General features: G+C 59.5%; 1 protein-coding gene across 1 annotated transcript in view; it reads right to left on the bottom strand.

The window, feature by feature from the left end:
• Nucleotides 1-18422, bottom strand: part of MUC5AC (mucin 5AC, oligomeric mucus/gel-forming) — a 61555-nt gene that overhangs the window by 15553 nt on the left and 27580 nt on the right. Inside the window, exons 32-40 of the mRNA XM_063331720.1 lie at nucleotides 16449-17987; nucleotides 14850-15686; nucleotides 14070-14159; nucleotides 11922-12530; nucleotides 9786-9863; nucleotides 7842-8156; nucleotides 6549-7085; nucleotides 3867-5012; nucleotides 111-170 (exon numbers count right to left, since the gene is read on the bottom strand). Coding sequence (XP_063187790.1) covers nucleotides 111-170; nucleotides 3867-5012; nucleotides 6549-7085; nucleotides 7842-8156; nucleotides 9786-9863; nucleotides 11922-12530; nucleotides 14070-14159; nucleotides 14850-15686; nucleotides 16449-17987 — 5211 coding nt within the window. The remainder of the gene's footprint in view (nucleotides 1-110; nucleotides 171-3866; nucleotides 5013-6548; nucleotides 7086-7841; nucleotides 8157-9785; nucleotides 9864-11921; nucleotides 12531-14069; nucleotides 14160-14849; nucleotides 15687-16448; nucleotides 17988-18422) is intronic.

Consider the following 18422-nt stretch of genomic DNA (forward strand, 5'->3'; position numbering starts at 1 on the left):
CGGATGTGCTGGTAGGTTTCGAAGTCTCCCTGGCTGGGTCCCGCAGAGGGGAAGTCGACGTCGAACCATTCGCTCCAGGAGCACACTTCGGGTTCACAGGTGGTAGTGGACGGGGTGGTGGTGCGGATCTCGGTGGGGTGGGATGTGGAAGGTGTTGGCGTGGGGCTGGTGGTGCTGGTGGAGGTTTGCGTTGTGGTTTCCGAGGAGGTGGGCTGCGTGGTGGTGGTGGTGGAGGTCGTGACTGTGGTGGAGGTTGGGGCGGTGGTGGTTGATCTGTGGAAGGTGGTGATGGTGGGTGTGGTGGTGGGCAAGGGTGTGGTGACGTGGCAATTGTAGTTAGGAGTGCAGCAGAGGACGCGGATCCTGTAGTTGAGGCACATCTTAAATTTGCCAGTCTGGTCTTCGTTCTTGCACACCAGTCCAAAGTTGACGTCGCACTGCACGACCTGTCCGACGTGTTGGATGGAAACCTCGGGGTAGTCCTCCGCCTGGCACTCGATTTCCTTTGGCTGTTGACAGACTTTCTTCCCGGCGGCGCGGATGTGCTGGTAGGTTTCAAAGTCTCCCTGGCTGGGTCCCGCAGAGGGGAAGTCGACGTCGAACCATTCGCTCCAGGAGCACACTTCGGGTTCACAGGTGGTAGTGGACGGGGTGGTGGTGCGTATCTCTGTGGGGTGGGATGTGGAAGGTGTTGGCGTGGGGCTGGTGGTGCTGGTGGAGGTTTGTGTTGTGGTTTCCGAGGAGGTGGGCTGCGTGGTGGTGGTGGTGGAGGTCGTGACTGTGGTGGAGGTTGGGGCGGTGGTGGTTGATCTGTGGAAGGTGGTGATGGTGGGTGTGGTGGTGGGCAAGGGTGTGGTGACGTGGCAATTGTAGTTAGGAGTGCAGCAGAGGACGCGGATCCTGTAGTTGAGGCACATCTTAAATTTGCCAGTCTGGTCTTCGTTCTTGCACACCAGTCCAAAGTTGACGTCGCACTGCACGACCTGTCCGACGTGTTGGATGGAAACCTCGGGGTAGTCCTCCGCCTGGCACTCGATTTCCTTTGGCTGTTGACAGACTTTCTTCCCGGCGGCGCGGATGTGCTGGTAGGTTTCGAAGTCTCCCTGGCTGGGTCCCGAGGAGGGGAAGTCGACGTCGAACCATTCGCTCCAGGAGCACACTTCGGGTTCACAGGTGGTAGTGGACGGGGTGGTGGTGCGGATCTCGGTGGGGTGGGATGTGGAAGGTGTTGGCGTGGGGCTGGTGGTGCTGGTGGAGGTTTGCGTTGTGGTTTCCGAGGAGGTGGGCTGCGTGGTGGTGGTGGTGGAGGTCGTGACTGTGGTGGAGGTTGGGGCGGTGGTGGTTGATCTGTGGAAGGTGGTGATGGTGGGTGTGGTGGTGGGCAAGGGTGTGGTGACGTGGCAATTGTAGTTAGGAGTGCAGCAGAGGACGCGGATCCTGTAGTTGAGGCACATCTTAAATTTGCCAGTCTGGTCTTCGTTCTTGCACACCAGTCCAAAGTTGACGTCGCACTGCACGACCTGTCCGACGTGTTGGATGGAAACCTCGGGGTAGTCCTCCGCCTGGCACTCGATTTCCTTTGGCTGTTGACAGACTTTCTTCCCGGCGGCGCGGATGTGCTGGTAGGTTTCGAAGTCTCCCTGGCTGGGTCCCGCAGAGGGGAAGTCGACGTCGAACCATTCGCTCCAGGAGCACACTTCGGGTTCACAGGTGGTAGTGGACGGGGTGGTCGTGCGGATCTCGGTGGGGTGGGATGTGGAAGGTGTTGGCGTGGGGCTGGTGGTGCTGGTGGAGGTTTGCGTTGTGGTTTCCGAGGAGGTGGGCTGCGTGGTGGTGGTGGTGGAGGTCGTGACTGTGGTGGAGGTTGGGGCGGTGGTGGTTGATCTGTGGAAGGTGGTGATGGTGGGTGTGGTGGTGGGCAAGGGTGTGGTGACGTGGCAATTGTAGTTAGGAGTGCAGCAGAGGACGCGGATCCTGTAGTTGAGGCACATCTTAAATTTGCCAGTCTGGTCTTCGTTCTTGCACACCAGTCCAAAGTTGACGTCGCACTGCACGACCTGTCCGACGTGTTGGATGGAAACCTCGGGGTAGTCCTCCGCCTGGCACTCGATTTCCTTTGGCTGTTGACAGACTTTCTTCCCGGCGGCGCGGATGTGCTGGTAGGTTTCGAAGTCTCCCTGGCTGGGTCCCGCAGAGGGGAAGTCGACGTCGAACCATTCGCTCCAGGAGCACACTTCGGGTTCACAGGTGGTAGTGGACGGGGTGGTGGTGCGGATCTCGGTGGGGTGGGATGTGGAAGGTGTTGGCGTGGGGCTGGTGGTGCTGGTGGAGGTTTGTGTTGTGGTTTCCGAGGAGGTGGGCTGCGTGGTGGTGGTGGTGGAGGTCGTGACTGTGGTGGAGGTTGGGGCGGTGGTGGTTGATCTGTGGAAGGTGGTGATGGTGGGTCTGGTGGTGGGCAAGGGTGTGGTGACGTGGCAATTGTAGTTAGGAGTGCAGCAGAGGACGCGGATCCTGTAGTTGAGGCACATCTTAAATTTGCCAGTCTGGTCTTCGTTCTTGCACACCAGTCCAAAGTTGACGTCGCACTGCACGACCTGTCCGACGTGTTGGATGGAAACCTCAGGGTAGTCCTCCGCCTGGCACTCGATTTCCTTTGGCTGTTGACAGACTTTCTTCCCGGCGGCGCGGATGTGCTGGTAGGTTTCGAAGTCTCCCTGGCTGGGTCCCGCAGAGGGGAAGTCGACGTCGAACCATTCGCTCCAGGAGCACACTTCGGGTTCACAGGTGGTAGTGGACGGGGTGGTGGTGCGGATCTCGGTGGGGTGGGATGTGGAAGGTGTTGGCGTGGGGCTGGTGGTGCTGGTGGAGGTTTGCGTTGTGGTTTCCGAGGAGGTGGGCTGCGTGGTGGTGGTGGTGGAGGTCGTGACTGTGGTGGAGGTTGGGGCGGTGGTGGTTGATCTGTGGAAGGTGGTGATGGTGGGTCTGGTGGTGGGCAAGGGTGTGGTGACGTGGCAATTGTAGTTAGGAGTGCAGCAGAGGACGCGGATCCTGTAGTTGAGGCACATCTTAAATTTGCCAGTCTGGTCTTCGTTCTTGCACACCAGTCCAAAGTTGACATCGCACTGCACGACCTGTCCGACGTGTTGGATGGAAACCTCGGGGTAGTCCTCCGCCTGGCACTCGATTTCCTTTGGCTGTTGACAGACTTTCTTCCCGGCGGCGCGGATGTGCTGGTAGGTTTCAAAGTCTCCCTGGCTGGGTCCCGCAGAGGGGAAGTCGACGTCGAACCATTCGCTCCAGGAGCACACTTCGGGTTCACAGGTGGTAGTGGACGGGGTGGTGGTGCGTATCTCTGTGGGGTGGGATGTGGAAGGTGTTGGCGTGGGGCTGGTGGTGCTGGTGGAGGTTTGCGTTGTGGTTTCCGAGGAGGTGGGCTGCGTGGTGGTGGTGGTGGAGGTCGTGACTGTGGTGGAGGTTGGGGCGGTGGTGGTTGATCTGTGGAAGGTGGTGATGGTGGGTCTGGTGGTGGGCAAGGGTGTGGTGACGTGGCAATTGTAGTTAGGAGTGCAGCAGAGGACGCGGATCCTGTAGTTGAGGCACATCTTAAATTTGCCAGTCTGGTCTTCGTTCTTGCACACCAGTCCAAAGTTGACGTCGCACTGCACGACCTGTCCGACGTGTTGGATGGAAACCTCGGGGTAGTCCTCCGCCTGGCACTCGATTTCCTTTGGCTGTTGACAGACTTTCTTCCCGGCGGCGCGGATGTGCTGGTAGGTTTCGAAGTCTCCCTGGCTGGGTCCCGCAGAGGGGAAGTCGACGTCGAACCATTCGCTCCAGGAGCACACTTCGGGTTCACAGGTGGTAGTGGACGGGGTGGTGGTGCGGATCTCGGTGGGGTGGGATGTGGAAGGTGTTGGCGTGGGGCTGGTGGTGCTGGTGGAGGTTTGTGTTGTGGTTTCCGAGGAGGTGGGCTGCGTGGTGGTGGTGGTGGAGGTCGTGACTGTGGTGGAGGTTGGGGCGGTGGTGGTTGATCTGTGGAAGGTGGTGATGGTGGGTGTGGTGGTGGGCAAGGGTGTGGTGACGTGGCAATTGTAGTTAGGAGTGCAGCAGAGGACGCGGATCCTGTAGTTGAGGCACATCTTAAATTTGCCAGTCTGGTCTTCGTTCTTGCACACCAGTCCAAAGTTGACGTCGCACTGCACGACCTGTCCGACGTGTTGGATGGAAACCTCGGGGTAGTCCTCTGCCTGGCACTCGATTTCCTTTGGCTGTTGACAGACTTTCTTCCCGGCGGCGCGGATGTGCTGGTAGGTTTCGAAGTCTCCCTGGCTGGGTCCCGCAGAGGGGAAGTCGACGTCGAACCATTCGCTCCAGGAGCACACTTCGGGTTCACAGGTGGTAGTGGACGGGGTGGTGGTGCGGATCTCGGTGGGGTGGGATGTGGAAGGTGTTGGCGTGGGGCTGGTGGTGCTGGTGGAGGTTTGCGTTGTGGTTTCCGAGGAGGTGGGCTGCGTGGTGGTGGTGGTGGAGGTCGTGACTGTGGTGGAGGTTGGGGCGGTGGTGGTTGATCTGTGGAAGGTGGTGATGGTGGGTCTGGTGGTGGGCAAGGGTGTGGTGACGTGGCAATTGTAGTTAGGAGTGCAGCAGAGGACGCGGATCCTGTAGTTGAGGCACATCTTAAATTTGCCAGTCTGGTCTTCGTTCTTGCACACCAGTCCAAAGTTGACGTCGCACTGCACGACCTGTCCGACGTGTTGGATGGAAACCTCGGGGTAGTCCTCCGCCTGGCACTCGATTTCCTTTGGCTGTTGACAGACTTTCTTCCCGGCGGCGCGGATGTGCTGGTAGGTTTCGAAGTCTCCCTGGCTGGGTCCCGAGGAGGGGAAGTCGACGTCGAACCATTCGCTCCAGGAGCACACTTCGGGTTCACAGGTGGTAGTGGACGGGGTGGTGGTGCGGATCTCGGTGGGGTGGGATGTGGAAGGTGTTGGCGTGGGGCTGGTGGTGCTGGTGGAGGTTTGCGTTGTGGTTTCCGAGGAGGTGGGCTGCGTGGTGGTGGTGGTGGAGGTCGTGACTGTGGTGGAGGTTGGGGCGGTGGTGGTTGATCTGTGGAAGGTGGTGATGGTGGGTCTGGTGGTGGGCAAGGGTGTGGTGACGTGGCAATTGTAGTTAGGAGTGCAGCAGAGGACGCGGATCCTGTAGTTGAGGCACATCTTAAATTTGCCAGTCTGGTCTTCGTTCTTGCACACCAGTCCAAAGTTGACATCGCACTGCACGACCTGTCCGACGTGTTGGATGGAAACCTCGGGGTAGTCCTCCGCCTGGCACTCGATTTCCTTTGGCTGTTGACAGACTTTCTTCCCGGCGGCGCGGATGTGCTGGTAGGTTTCAAAGTCTCCCTGGCTGGGTCCCGCAGAGGGGAAGTCGACGTCGAACCATTCGCTCCAGGAGCACACTTCGGGTTCACAGGTGGTAGTGGACGGGGTGGTGGTGCGTATCTCTGTGGGGTGGGATGTGGAAGGTGTTGGCGTGGGGCTGGTGGTGCTGGTGGAGGTTTGTGTTGTGGTTTCCGAGGAGGTGGGCTGCGTGGTGGTGGTGGTGGAGGTCGTGACTGTGGTGGAGGTTGGGGCGGTGGTGGTTGATCTGTGGAAGGTGGTGATGGTGGGTGTGGTGGTGGGCAAGGGTGTGGTGACGTGGCAATTGTAGTTAGGAGTGCAGCAGAGGACGCGGATCCTGTAGTTGAGGCACATCTTAAATTTGCCAGTCTGGTCTTCGTTCTTGCACACCAGTCCAAAGTTGACGTCGCACTGCACGACCTGTCCGACGTGTTGGATGGAAACCTCGGGGTAGTCCTCCGCCTGGCACTCGATTTCCTTTGGCTGTTGACAGACTTTCTTCCCGGCGGCGCGGATGTGCTGGTAGGTTTCGAAGTCTCCCTGGCTGGGTCCCGAGGAGGGGAAGTCGACGTCGAACCATTCGCTCCAGGAGCACACTTCGGGTTCACAGGTGGTAGTGGACGGGGTGGTGGTGCGGATCTCGGTGGGGTGGGATGTGGAAGGTGTTGGCGTGGGGCTGGTGGTGCTGGTGGAGGTTTGCGTTGTGGTTTCCGAGGAGGTGGGCTGCGTGGTGGTGGTGGTGGAGGTCGTGACTGTGGTGGAGGTTGGGGCGGTGGTGGTTGATCTGTGGAAGGTGGTGATGGTGGGTGTGGTGGTGGGCAAGGGTGTGGTGACGTGGCAATTGTAGTTAGGAGTGCAGCAGAGGACGCGGATCCTGTAGTTGAGGCACATCTTAAATTTGCCAGTCTGGTCTTCGTTCTTGCACACCAGTCCAAAGTTGACGTCGCACTGCACGACCTGTCCGACGTGTTGGATGGAAACCTCGGGGTAGTCCTCCGCCTGGCACTCGATTTCCTTTGGCTGTTGACAGACTTTCTTCCCGGCGGCGCGGATGTGCTGGTAGGTTTCGAAGTCTCCCTGGCTGGGTCCCGCAGAGGGGAAGTCGACGTCGAACCATTCGCTCCAGGAGCACACTTCGGGTTCACAGGTGGTAGTGGACGGGGTGGTCGTGCGGATCTCGGTGGGGTGGGATGTGGAAGGTGTTGGCGTGGGGCTGGTGGTGCTGGTGGAGGTTTGCGTTGTGGTTTCCGAGGAGGTGGGCTGCGTGGTGGTGGTGGTGGAGGTCGTGACTGTGGTGGAGGTTGGGGCGGTGGTGGTTGATCTGTGGAAGGTGGTGATGGTGGGTGTGGTGGTGGGCAAGGGTGTGGTGACGTGGCAATTGTAGTTAGGAGTGCAGCAGAGGACGCGGATCCTGTAGTTGAGGCACATCTTAAATTTGCCAGTCTGGTCTTCGTTCTTGCACACCAGTCCAAAGTTGACGTCGCACTGCACGACCTGTCCGACGTGTTGGATGGAAACCTCGGGGTAGTCCTCCGCCTGGCACTCGATTTCCTTTGGCTGTTGACAGACTTTCTTCCCGGCGGCGCGGATGTGCTGGTAGGTTTCGAAGTCTCCCTGGCTGGGTCCCGCAGAGGGGAAGTCGACGTCGAACCATTCGCTCCAGGAGCACACTTCGGGTTCACAGGTGGTAGTGGACGGGGTGGTGGTGCGGATCTCGGTGGGGTGGGATGTGGAAGGTGTTGGCGTGGGGCTGGTGGTGCTGGTGGAGGTTTGTGTTGTGGTTTCCGAGGAGGTGGGCTGCGTGGTGGTGGTGGTGGAGGTCGTGACTGTGGTGGAGGTTGGGGCGGTGGTGGTTGATCTGTGGAAGGTGGTGATGGTGGGTCTGGTGGTGGGCAAGGGTGTGGTGACGTGGCAATTGTAGTTAGGAGTGCAGCAGAGGACGCGGATCCTGTAGTTGAGGCACATCTTAAATTTGCCAGTCTGGTCTTCGTTCTTGCACACCAGTCCAAAGTTGACGTCGCACTGCACGACCTGTCCGACGTGTTGGATGGAAACCTCAGGGTAGTCCTCCGCCTGGCACTCGATTTCCTTTGGCTGTTGACAGACTTTCTTCCCGGCGGCGCGGATGTGCTGGTAGGTTTCGAAGTCTCCCTGGCTGGGTCCCGCAGAGGGGAAGTCGACGTCGAACCATTCGCTCCAGGAGCACACTTCGGGTTCACAGGTGGTAGTGGACGGGGTGGTGGTGCGGATCTCGGTGGGGTGGGATGTGGAAGGTGTTGGCGTGGGGCTGGTGGTGCTGGTGGAGGTTTGCGTTGTGGTTTCCGAGGAGGTGGGCTGCGTGGTGGTGGTGGTGGAGGTCGTGACTGTGGTGGAGGTTGGGGCGGTGGTGGTTGATCTGTGGAAGGTGGTGATGGTGGGTCTGGTGGTGGGCAAGGGTGTGGTGACGTGGCAATTGTAGTTAGGAGTGCAGCAGAGGACGCGGATCCTGTAGTTGAGGCACATCTTAAATTTGCCAGTCTGGTCTTCGTTCTTGCACACCAGTCCAAAGTTGACATCGCACTGCACGACCTGTCCGACGTGTTGGATGGAAACCTCGGGGTAGTCCTCCGCCTGGCACTCGATTTCCTTTGGCTGTTGACAGACTTTCTTCCCGGCGGCGCGGATGTGCTGGTAGGTTTCAAAGTCTCCCTGGCTGGGTCCCGCAGAGGGGAAGTCGACGTCGAACCATTCGCTCCAGGAGCACACTTCGGGTTCACAGGTGGTAGTGGACGGGGTGGTGGTGCGTATCTCTGTGGGGTGGGATGTGGAAGGTGTTGGCGTGGGGCTGGTGGTGCTGGTGGAGGTTTGCGTTGTGGTTTCCGAGGAGGTGGGCTGCGTGGTGGTGGTGGTGGAGGTCGTGACTGTGGTGGAGGTTGGGGCGGTGGTGGTTGATCTGTGGAAGGTGGTGATGGTGGGTCTGGTGGTGGGCAAGGGTGTGGTGACGTGGCAATTGTAGTTAGGAGTGCAGCAGAGGACGCGGATCCTGTAGTTGAGGCACATCTTAAATTTGCCAGTCTGGTCTTCGTTCTTGCACACCAGTCCAAAGTTGACGTCGCACTGCACGACCTGTCCGACGTGTTGGATGGAAACCTCGGGGTAGTCCTCCGCCTGGCACTCGATTTCCTTTGGCTGTTGACAGACTTTCTTCCCGGCGGCGCGGATGTGCTGGTAGGTTTCGAAGTCTCCCTGGCTGGGTCCCGCAGAGGGGAAGTCGACGTCGAACCATTCGCTCCAGGAGCACACTTCGGGTTCACAGGTGGTAGTGGACGGGGTGGTGGTGCGGATCTCGGTGGGGTGGGATGTGGAAGGTGTTGGCGTGGGGCTGGTGGTGCTGGTGGAGGTTTGTGTTGTGGTTTCCGAGGAGGTGGGCTGCGTGGTGGTGGTGGTGGAGGTCGTGACTGTGGTGGAGGTTGGGGCGGTGGTGGTTGATCTGTGGAAGGTGGTGATGGTGGGTGTGGTGGTGGGCAAGGGTGTGGTGACGTGGCAATTGTAGTTAGGAGTGCAGCAGAGGACGCGGATCCTGTAGTTGAGGCACATCTTAAATTTGCCAGTCTGGTCTTCGTTCTTGCACACCAGTCCAAAGTTGACGTCGCACTGCACGACCTGTCCGACGTGTTGGATGGAAACCTCGGGGTAGTCCTCTGCCTGGCACTCGATTTCCTTTGGCTGTTGACAGACTTTCTTCCCGGCGGCGCGGATGTGCTGGTAGGTTTCGAAGTCTCCCTGGCTGGGTCCCGCAGAGGGGAAGTCGACGTCGAACCATTCGCTCCAGGAGCACACTTCGGGTTCACAGGTGGTAGTGGACGGGGTGGTGGTGCGGATCTCGGTGGGGTGGGATGTGGAAGGTGTTGGCGTGGGGCTGGTGGTGCTGGTGGAGGTTTGCGTTGTGGTTTCCGAGGAGGTGGGCTGCGTGGTGGTGGTGGTGGAGGTCGTGACTGTGGTGGAGGTTGGGGCGGTGGTGGTTGATCTGTGGAAGGTGGTGATGGTGGGTCTGGTGGTGGGCAAGGGTGTGGTGACGTGGCAATTGTAGTTAGGAGTGCAGCAGAGGACGCGGATCCTGTAGTTGAGGCACATCTTAAATTTGCCAGTCTGGTCTTCGTTCTTGCACACCAGTCCAAAGTTGACGTCGCACTGCACGACCTGTCCGACGTGTTGGATGGAAACCTCGGGGTAGTCCTCCGCCTGGCACTCGATTTCCTTTGGCTGTTGACAGACTTTCTTCCCGGCGGCGCGGATGTGCTGGTAGGTTTCGAAGTCTCCCTGGCTGGGTCCCGAGGAGGGGAAGTCGACGTCGAACCATTCGCTCCAGGAGCACACTTCGGGTTCACAGGTGGTAGTGGACGGGGTGGTGGTGCGGATCTCGGTGGGGTGGGATGTGGAAGGTGTTGGCGTGGGGCTGGTGGTGCTGGTGGAGGTTTGCGTTGTGGTTTCCGAGGAGGTGGGCTGCGTGGTGGTGGTGGTGGAGGTCGTGACTGTGGTGGAGGTTGGGGCGGTGGTGGTTGATCTGTGGAAGGTGGTGATGGTGGGTCTGGTGGTGGGCAAGGGTGTGGTGACGTGGCAATTGTAGTTAGGAGTGCAGCAGAGGACGCGGATCCTGTAGTTGAGGCACATCTTAAATTTGCCAGTCTGGTCTTCGTTCTTGCACACCAGTCCAAAGTTGACGTCGCACTGCACGACCTGTCCGACGTGTTGGATGGAAACCTCGGGGTAGTCCTCCGCCTGGCACTCGATTTCCTTTGGCTGTTGACAGACTTTCTTCCCGGCGGCGCGGATGTGCTGGTAGGTTTCGAAGTCTCCCTGGCTGGGTCCCGCAGAGGGGAAGTCGACGTCGAACCATTCGCTCCAGGAGCACACTTCGGGTTCACAGGTGGTAGTGGACGGGGTGGTGGTGCGGATCTCGGTGGGGTGGGATGTGGAAGGTGTTGGCGTGGGGCTGGTGGTGCTGGTGGAGGTTTGCGTTGTGGTTTCCGAGGAGGTGGGCTGCGTGGTGGTGGTGGTGGAGGTCGTGACTGTGGTGGAGGTTGGGGCGGTGGTGGTTGATCTGTGGAAGGTGGTGATGGTGGGTGTGGTGGTGGGCAAGGGTGTGGTGACGTGGCAATTGTAGTTAGGAGTGCAGCAGAGGACGCGGATCCTGTAGTTGAGGCACATCTTAAATTTGCCAGTCTGGTCTTCGTTCTTGCACACCAGTCCAAAGTTGACATCGCACTGCACGACCTGTCCGACGTGTTGGATGGAAACCTCGGGGTAGTCCTCCGCCTGGCACTCGATTTCCTTTGGCTGTTGACAGACTTTCTTCCCGGCGGCGCGGATGTGCTGGTAGGTTTCAAAGTCTCCCTGGCTGGGTCCCGCAGAGGGGAAGTCGACGTCGAACCATTCGCTCCAGGAGCACACTTCGGGTTCACAGGTGGTAGTGGACGGGGTGGTGGTGCGGATCTCAGTGGGGTGGGATGTGGAAGGTGTTGGCGTGGGGCTGGTGGTGCTGGTGGAGGTTTGCGTTGTGGTTTCCGAGGAGGTGGGCTGCGTGGTGGTGGTGGTGGAGGTCGTGACTGTGGTGGAGGTTGGGGCGGTAGTGGTTGATCTGTGGAAGGTGGTGATGGTGGGTGTGGTGGTGGGCAAGGGTGTGGTGACGTGGCAATTGTAGTTAGGAGTGCAGCAGAGGACGCGGATCCTGTAGTTGAGGCACATCTTAAATTTGCCAGTCTGGTCTTCGTTCTTGCACACCAGTCCAAAGTTGACGTCGCACTGCACGACCTGTCCGACGTGTTGGATGGAAACCTCGGGGTAGTCCTCCGCCTGGCACTCGATTTCCTTTGGCTGTTGACAGACTTTCTTCCCGGCGGCGCGGATGTGCTGGTAGGTTTCGAAGTCTCCCTGGCTGGGTCCCGCAGAGGGGAAGTCGACGTCGAACCATTCGCTCCAGGAGCACACTTCGGGTTCACAGGTGGTAGTGGACGGGGTGGTGGTGCGGATCTCGGTGGGGTGGGATGTGGAAGGTGTTGGCGTGGGGCTGGTGGTGCTGGTGGAGGTTTGCGTTGTGGTTTCCGAGGAGGTGGGCTGCGTGGTGGTGGTGGTGGAGGTCGTGACTGTGGTGGAGGTTGGGGCGGTGGTGGTTGATCTGTGGAAGGTGGTGATGGTGGGTGTGGTGGTGGGCAAGGGTGTGGTGACGTGGCAATTGTAGTTAGGAGTGCAGCAGAGGACGCGGATCCTGTAGTTGAGGCACATCTTAAATTTGCCAGTCTGGTCTTCGTTCTTGCACACCAGTCCAAAGTTGACGTCGCACTGCACGACCTGTCCGACGTGTTGGATGGAAACCTCGGGGTAGTCCTCCGCCTGGCACTCGATTTCCTTTGGCTGTTGACAGACTTTCTTCCCGGCGGCGCGGATGTGCTGGTAGGTTTCGAAGTCTCCCTGGCTGGGTCCCGAGGAGGGGAAGTCGACGTCGAACCATTCGCTCCAGGAGCACACTTCGGGTTCACAGGTGGTAGTGGACGGGGTGGTGGTGCGGATCTCGGTGGGGTGGGATGTGGAAGGTGTTGGCGTGGGGCTGGTGGTGCTGGTGGAGGTTTGCGTTGTGGTTTCCGAGGAGGTGGGCTGCGTGGTGGTGGTGGTGGAGGTCGTGACTGTGGTGGAGGTTGGGGCGGTGGTGGTTGATCTGTGGAAGGTGGTGATGGTGGGTCTGGTGGTGGGCAAGGGTGTGGTGACGTGGCAATTGTAGTTAGGTGTGCAGCAGAGGACGCGGATCCTGTAGTTGAGGCACATCTTAAATTTGCCAGTCTGGTCTTCGTTCTTGCACACCAGTCCAAAGTTGACGTCGCACTGCACGACCTGTCCGACGTGTTGGATGGAAACCTCGGGGTAGTCCTCCGCCTGGCACTCGATTTCCTTTGGCTGTTGACAGACTTTCTTCCCGGCGGCGCGGATGTGCTGGTAGGTTTCGAAGTCTCCCTGGCTGGGTCCCGCAGAGGGGAAGTCGACGTCGAACCATTCGCTCCAGGAGCACACTTCGGGTTCACAGGTGGTAGTGGACGGGGTGGTGGTGCGGATCTCGGTGGGGTGGGATGTGGAAGGTGTTGGCGTGGGGCTGGTGGTGCTGGTGGAGGTTTGCGTTGTGGTTTCCGAGGAGGTGGGCTGCGTGGTGGTGGTGGTGGAGGTCGTGACTGTGGTGGAGGTTGGGGCGGTGGTGGTTGATCTGTGGAAGGTGGTGATGGTGGGTCTGGTGGTGGGCAAGGGTGTGGTGACGTGGCAATTGTAGTTAGGAGTGCAGCAGAGGACGCGGATCCTGTAGTTGAGGCACATCTTAAATTTGCCAGTCTGGTCTTCGTTCTTGCACACCAGTCCAAAGTTGACGTCGCACTGCACGACCTGTCCGACGTGTTGGATGGAAACCTCGGGGTAGTCCTCCGCCTGGCACTCGATTTCCTTTGGCTGTTGACAGACTTTCTTCCCGGCGGCGCGGATGTGCTGGTAGGTTTCGAAGTCTCCCTGGCTGGGTCCCGCAGAGGGGAAGTCGACGTCGAACCATTCGCTCCAGGAGCACACTTCGGGTTCACAGGTGGTAGTGGACGGGGTGGTGGTGCGGATCTCGGTGGGGTGGGATGTGGAAGGTGTTGGCGTGGGGCTGGTGGTGCTGGTGGAGGTTTGCGTTGTGGTTTCCGAGGAGGTGGGCTGCGTGGTGGTGGTGGTGGAGGTCGTGACTGTGGTGGAGGTTGGGGCGGTGGTGGTTGATCTGTGGAAGGTGGTGATGGTGGGTCTGGTGGTGGGCAAGGGTGTGGTGACGTGGCAATTGTAGTTAGGAGTGCAGCAGAGGACGCGGATCCTGTAGTTGAGGCACATCTTAAATTTGCCAGTCTGGTCTTCGTTCTTGCACACCAGTCCAAAGTTGACGTCGCACTGCACGACCTGTCCGACGTGTTGGATGGAAACCTCGGGGTAGTCCTCCGCCTGGCACTCGATTTCCTTTGGCTGTTGACAGACTTTCTTCCCGGCGGCGCGGATGTGCTGGTAGGTTTCGAAGTCTCCCTGGCTGGGTCCCGCAGAGGGGAAGTCGACGTCGAACCATTCGCTCCAGGAGCACACTTCGGGTTCACAGGTGGTAGTGGACGGGGTGGTGGTGCGGATCTCGGTGGGGTGGGATGTGGAAGGTGTTGGCGTGGGGCTGGTGGTGCTGGTGGAGGTTTGCGTTGTGGTTTCCGAGGAGGTGGGCTGCGTGGTGGTGGTGGTGGAGGTCGTGACTGTGGTGGAGGTTGGGGCGGTGGTGGTTGATCTGTGGAAGGTGGTGATGGTGGGTGTGGTGGTGGGCAAGGGTGTGGTGACGTGGCAATTGTAGTTAGGAGTGCAGCAGAGGACGCGGATCCTGTAGTTGAGGCACATCTTAAATTTGCCAGTCTGGTCTTCGTTCTTGCACACCAGTCCAAAGTTGACGTCGCACTGCACGACCTGTCCGACGTGTTGGATGGAAACCTCGGGGTAGTCCTCCGCCTGGCACTCGATTTCCTTTGGCTGTTGACAGACTTTCTTCCCGGCGGCGCGGATGTGCTGGTAGGTTTCGAAGTCTCCCTGGCTGGGTCCCGCAGAGGGGAAGTCGACGTCGAACCATTCGCTCCAGGAGCACACTTCGGGTTCACAGGTGGTAGTGGACGGGGTGGTGGTGCGGATCTCGGTGGGGTGGGATGTGGAAGGTGTTGGCGTGGGGCTGGTGGTGCTGGTGGAGGTTTGCGTTGTGGTTTCCGAGGAGGTGGGCTGCGTGGTGGTGGTGGTGGAGGTCGTGACTGTGGTGGAGGTTGGGGCGGTGGTGGTTGATCTGTGGAAGGTGGTGATGGTGGGTGTGGTGGTGGGCAAGGGTGTGGTGACGTGGCAATTGTAGTTAGGAGTGCAGCAGAGGACGCGGATCCTGTAGTTGAGGCACATCTTAAATTTGCCAGTCTGGTCTTCGTTCTTGCACACCAGTCCAAAGTTGACGTCGCACTGCACGACCTGTCCGACGTGTTGGATGGAAACCTCGGGGTAGTCCTCCGCCTGGCACTCGATTTCCTTTGGCTGTTGACAGACTTTCTTCCCGGCGGCGCGGATGTGCTGGTAGGTTTCGAAGTCTCCCTGGCTGGGTCCCGAGGAGGGGAAGTCGACGTCGAACCATTCGCTCCAGGAGCACACTTCGGGTTCACAGGTGGTAGTGGACGGGGTGGTGGTGCGGATCTCGGTGGGGTGGGATGTGGAAGGTGTTGGCGTGGGGCTGGTGGTGCTGGTGGAGGTTTGCGTTGTGGTTTCCGAGGAGGTGGGCTGCGTGGTGGTGGTGGTGGAGGTCGTGACTGTGGTGGAGGTTGGGGCGGTGGTGGTTGATCTGTGGAAGGTGGTGATGGTGGGTGTGGTGGTGGGCAAGGGTGTGGTGACGTGGCAATTGTAGTTAGGAGTGCAGCAGAGGACGCGGATCCTGTAGTTGAGGCACATCTTAAATTTGCCAGTCTGGTCTTCGTTCTTGCACACCAGTCCAAAGTTGACGTCGCACTGCACGACCTGTCCGACGTGTTGGATGGAAACCTCGGGGTAGTCCTCCGCCTGGCACTCGATTTCCTTTGGCTGTTGACAGACTTTCTTCCCGGCGGCGCGGATGTGCTGGTAGGTTTCGAAGTCTCCCTGGCTGGGTCCCGCAGAGGGGAAGTCGACGTCGAACCATTCGCTCCAGGAGCACACTTCGGGTTCACAGGTGGTAGTGGACGGGGTGGTGGTGCGGATCTCGGTGGGGTGGGATGTGGAAGGTGTTGGCGTGGGGCTGGTGGTGCTGGTGGAGGTTTGCGTTGTGGTTTCCGAGGAGGTGGGCTGCGTGGTGGTGGTGGTGGAGGTCGTGACTGTGGTGGAGGTTGGGGCGGTGGTGGTTGATCTGTGGAAGGTGGTGATGGTGGGTGTGGTGGTGGGCAAGGGTGTGGTGACGTGGCAATTGTAGTTAGGAGTGCAGCAGAGGACGCGGATCCTGTAGTTGAGGCACATCTTAAATTTGCCAGTCTGGTCTTCGTTCTTGCACACCAGTCCAAAGTTGACGTCGCACTGCACGACCTGTCCGACGTGTTGGATGGAAACCTCGGGGTAGTCCTCCGCCTGGCACTCGATTTCCTTTGGCTGTTGACAGACTTTCTTCCCGGCGGCGCGGATGTGCTGGTAGGTTTCGAAGTCTCCCTGGCTGGGTCCCGCAGAGGGGAAGTCGACGTCGAACCATTCGCTCCAGGAGCACACTTCGGGTTCACAGGTGGTAGTGGACGGGGTGGTGGTGCGGATCTCGGTGGGGTGGGATGTGGAAGGTGTTGGCGTGGGGCTGGTGGTGCTGGTGGAGGTTTGCGTTGTGGTTTCCGAGGAGGTGGGCTGCGTGGTGGTGGTGGTGGAGGTCGTGACTGTGGTGGAGGTTGGGGCGGTGGTGGTTGATCTGTGGAAGGTGGTGATGGTGGGTGTGGTGGTGGGCAAGGGTGTGGTGACGTGGCAATTGTAGTTAGGAGTGCAGCAGAGGACGCGGATCCTGTAGTTGAGGCACATCTTAAATTTGCCAGTCTGGTCTTCGTTCTTGCACACCAGTCCAAAGTTGACGTCGCACTGCACGACCTGTCCGACGTGTTGGATGGAAACCTCGGGGTAGTCCTCCGCCTGGCACTCGATTTCCTTTGGCTGTTGACAGACTTTCTTCCCGGCGGCGCGGATGTGCTGGTAGGTTTCGAAGTCTCCCTGGCTGGGTCCCGAGGAGGGGAAGTCGACGTCGAACCATTCGCTCCAGGAGCACACTTCGGGTTCACAGGTGGTAGTGGACGGGGTGGTGGTGCGGATCTCGGTGGGGTGGGATGTGGAAGGTGTTGGCGTGGGGCTGGTGGTGCTGGTGGAGGTTTGCGTTGTGGTTTCCGAGGAGGTGGGCTGCGTGGTGGTGGTGGTGGAGGTCGTGACTGTGGTGGAGGTTGGGGCGGTGGTGGTTGATCTGTGGAAGGTGGTGATGGTGGGTGTGGTGGTGGGCAAGGGTGTGGTGACGTGGCAATTGTAGTTAGGAGTGCAGCAGAGGACGCGGATCCTGTAGTTGAGGCACATCTTAAATTTGCCAGTCTGGTCTTCGTTCTTGCACACCAGTCCAAAGTTGACGTCGCACTGCACGACCTGTCCGACGTGTTGGATGGAAACCTCGGGGTAGTCCTCCGCCTGGCACTCGATTTCCTTTGGCTGTTGACAGACTTTCTTCCCGGCGGCGCGGATGTGCTGGTAGGTTTCGAAGTCTCCCTGGCTGGGTCCCGCAGAGGGGAAGTCGACGTCGAACCATTCGCTCCAGGAGCACACTTCGGGTTCACAGGTGGTAGTGGACGGGGTGGTGGTGCGGATCTCGGTGGGGTGGGATGTGGAAGGTGTTGGCGTGGGGCTGGTGGTGCTGGTGGAGGTTTGCGTTGTGGTTTCCGAGGAGGTGGGCTGCGTGGTGGTGGTGGTGGAGGTCGTGACTGTGGTGGAGGTTGGGGCGGTGGTGGTTGATCTGTGGAAGGTGGTGATGGTGGGTGTGGTGGTGGGCAAGGGTGTGGTGACGTGGCAATTGTAGTTAGGAGTGCAGCAGAGGACGCGGATCCTGTAGTTGAGGCACATCTTAAATTTGCCAGTCTGGTCTTCGTTCTTGCACACCAGTCCAAAGTTGACGTCGCACTGCACGACCTGTCCGACGTGTTGGATGGAAACCTCGGGGTAGTCCTCCGCCTGGCACTCGATTTCCTTTGGCTGTTGACAGACTTTCTTCCCGGCGGCGCGGATGTGCTGGTAGGTTTCGAAGTCTCCCTGGCTGGGTCCCGCAGAGGGGAAGTCGACGTCGAACCATTCGCTCCAGGAGCACACTTCGGGTTCACAGGTGGTAGTGGACGGGGTGGTGGTGCGGATCTCGGTGGGGTGGGATGTGGAAGGTGTTGGCGTGGGGCTGGTGGTGCTGGTGGAGGTTTGCGTTGTGGTTTCCGAGGAGGTGGGCTGCGTGGTGGTGGTGGTGGAGGTCGTGACTGTGGTGGAGGTTGGGGCGGTGGTGGTTGATCTGTGGAAGGTGGTGATGGTGGGTGTGGTGGTGGGCAAGGGTGTGGTGACGTGGCAATTGTAGTTAGGAGTGCAGCAGAGGACGCGGATCCTGTAGTTGAGGCACATCTTAAATTTGCCAGTCTGGTCTTCGTTCTTGCACACCAGTCCAAAGTTGACGTCGCACTGCACGACCTGTCCGACGTGTTGGATGGAAACCTCGGGGTAGTCCTCCGCCTGGCACTCGATTTCCTTTGGCTGTTGACAGACTTTCTTCCCGGCGGCGCGGATGTGCTGGTAGGTTTCGAAGTCTCCCTGGCTGGGTCCCGCAGAGGGGAAGTCGACGTCGAACCATTCGCTCCAGGAGCACACTTCGGGTTCACAGGTGGTAGTGGACGGGGTGGTGGTGCGGATCTCGGTGGGGTGGGATGTGGAAGGTGTTGGCGTGGGGCTGGTGGTGCTGGTGGAGGTTTGCGTTGTGGTTTCCGAGGAGGTGGGCTGCGTGGTGGTGGTGGTGGAGGTCGTGACTGTGGTGGAGGTTGGGGCGGTGGTGGTTGATCTGTGGAAGGTGGTGATGGTGGGTGTGGTGGTGGGCAAGGGTGTGGTGACGTGGCAATTGTAGTTAGGAGTGCAGCAGAGGACGCGGATCCTGTAGTTGAGGCACATCTTAAATTTGCCAGTCTGGTCTTCGTTCTTGCACACCAGTCCAAAGTTGACGTCGCACTGCACGACCTGTCCGACGTGTTGGATGGAAACCTCGGGGTAGTCCTCCGCCTGGCACTCGATTTCCTTTGGCTGTTGACAGACTTTCTTCCCGGCGGCGCGGATGTGCTGGTAGGTTTCGAAGTCTCCCTGGCTGGGTCCCGAGGAGGGGAAGTCGACGTCGAACCATTCGCTCCAGGAGCACACTTCGGGTTCACAGGTGGTAGTGGACGGGGTGGTGGTGCGGATCTCGGTGGGGTGGGATGTGGAAGGTGTTGGCGTGGG

Source organism: Chroicocephalus ridibundus, chromosome 4 (assembly GCF_963924245.1).
Source record: "Chroicocephalus ridibundus chromosome 4, bChrRid1.1, whole genome shotgun sequence".
Taxonomy (NCBI): domain Eukaryota; kingdom Metazoa; phylum Chordata; class Aves; order Charadriiformes; family Laridae; genus Chroicocephalus; species Chroicocephalus ridibundus.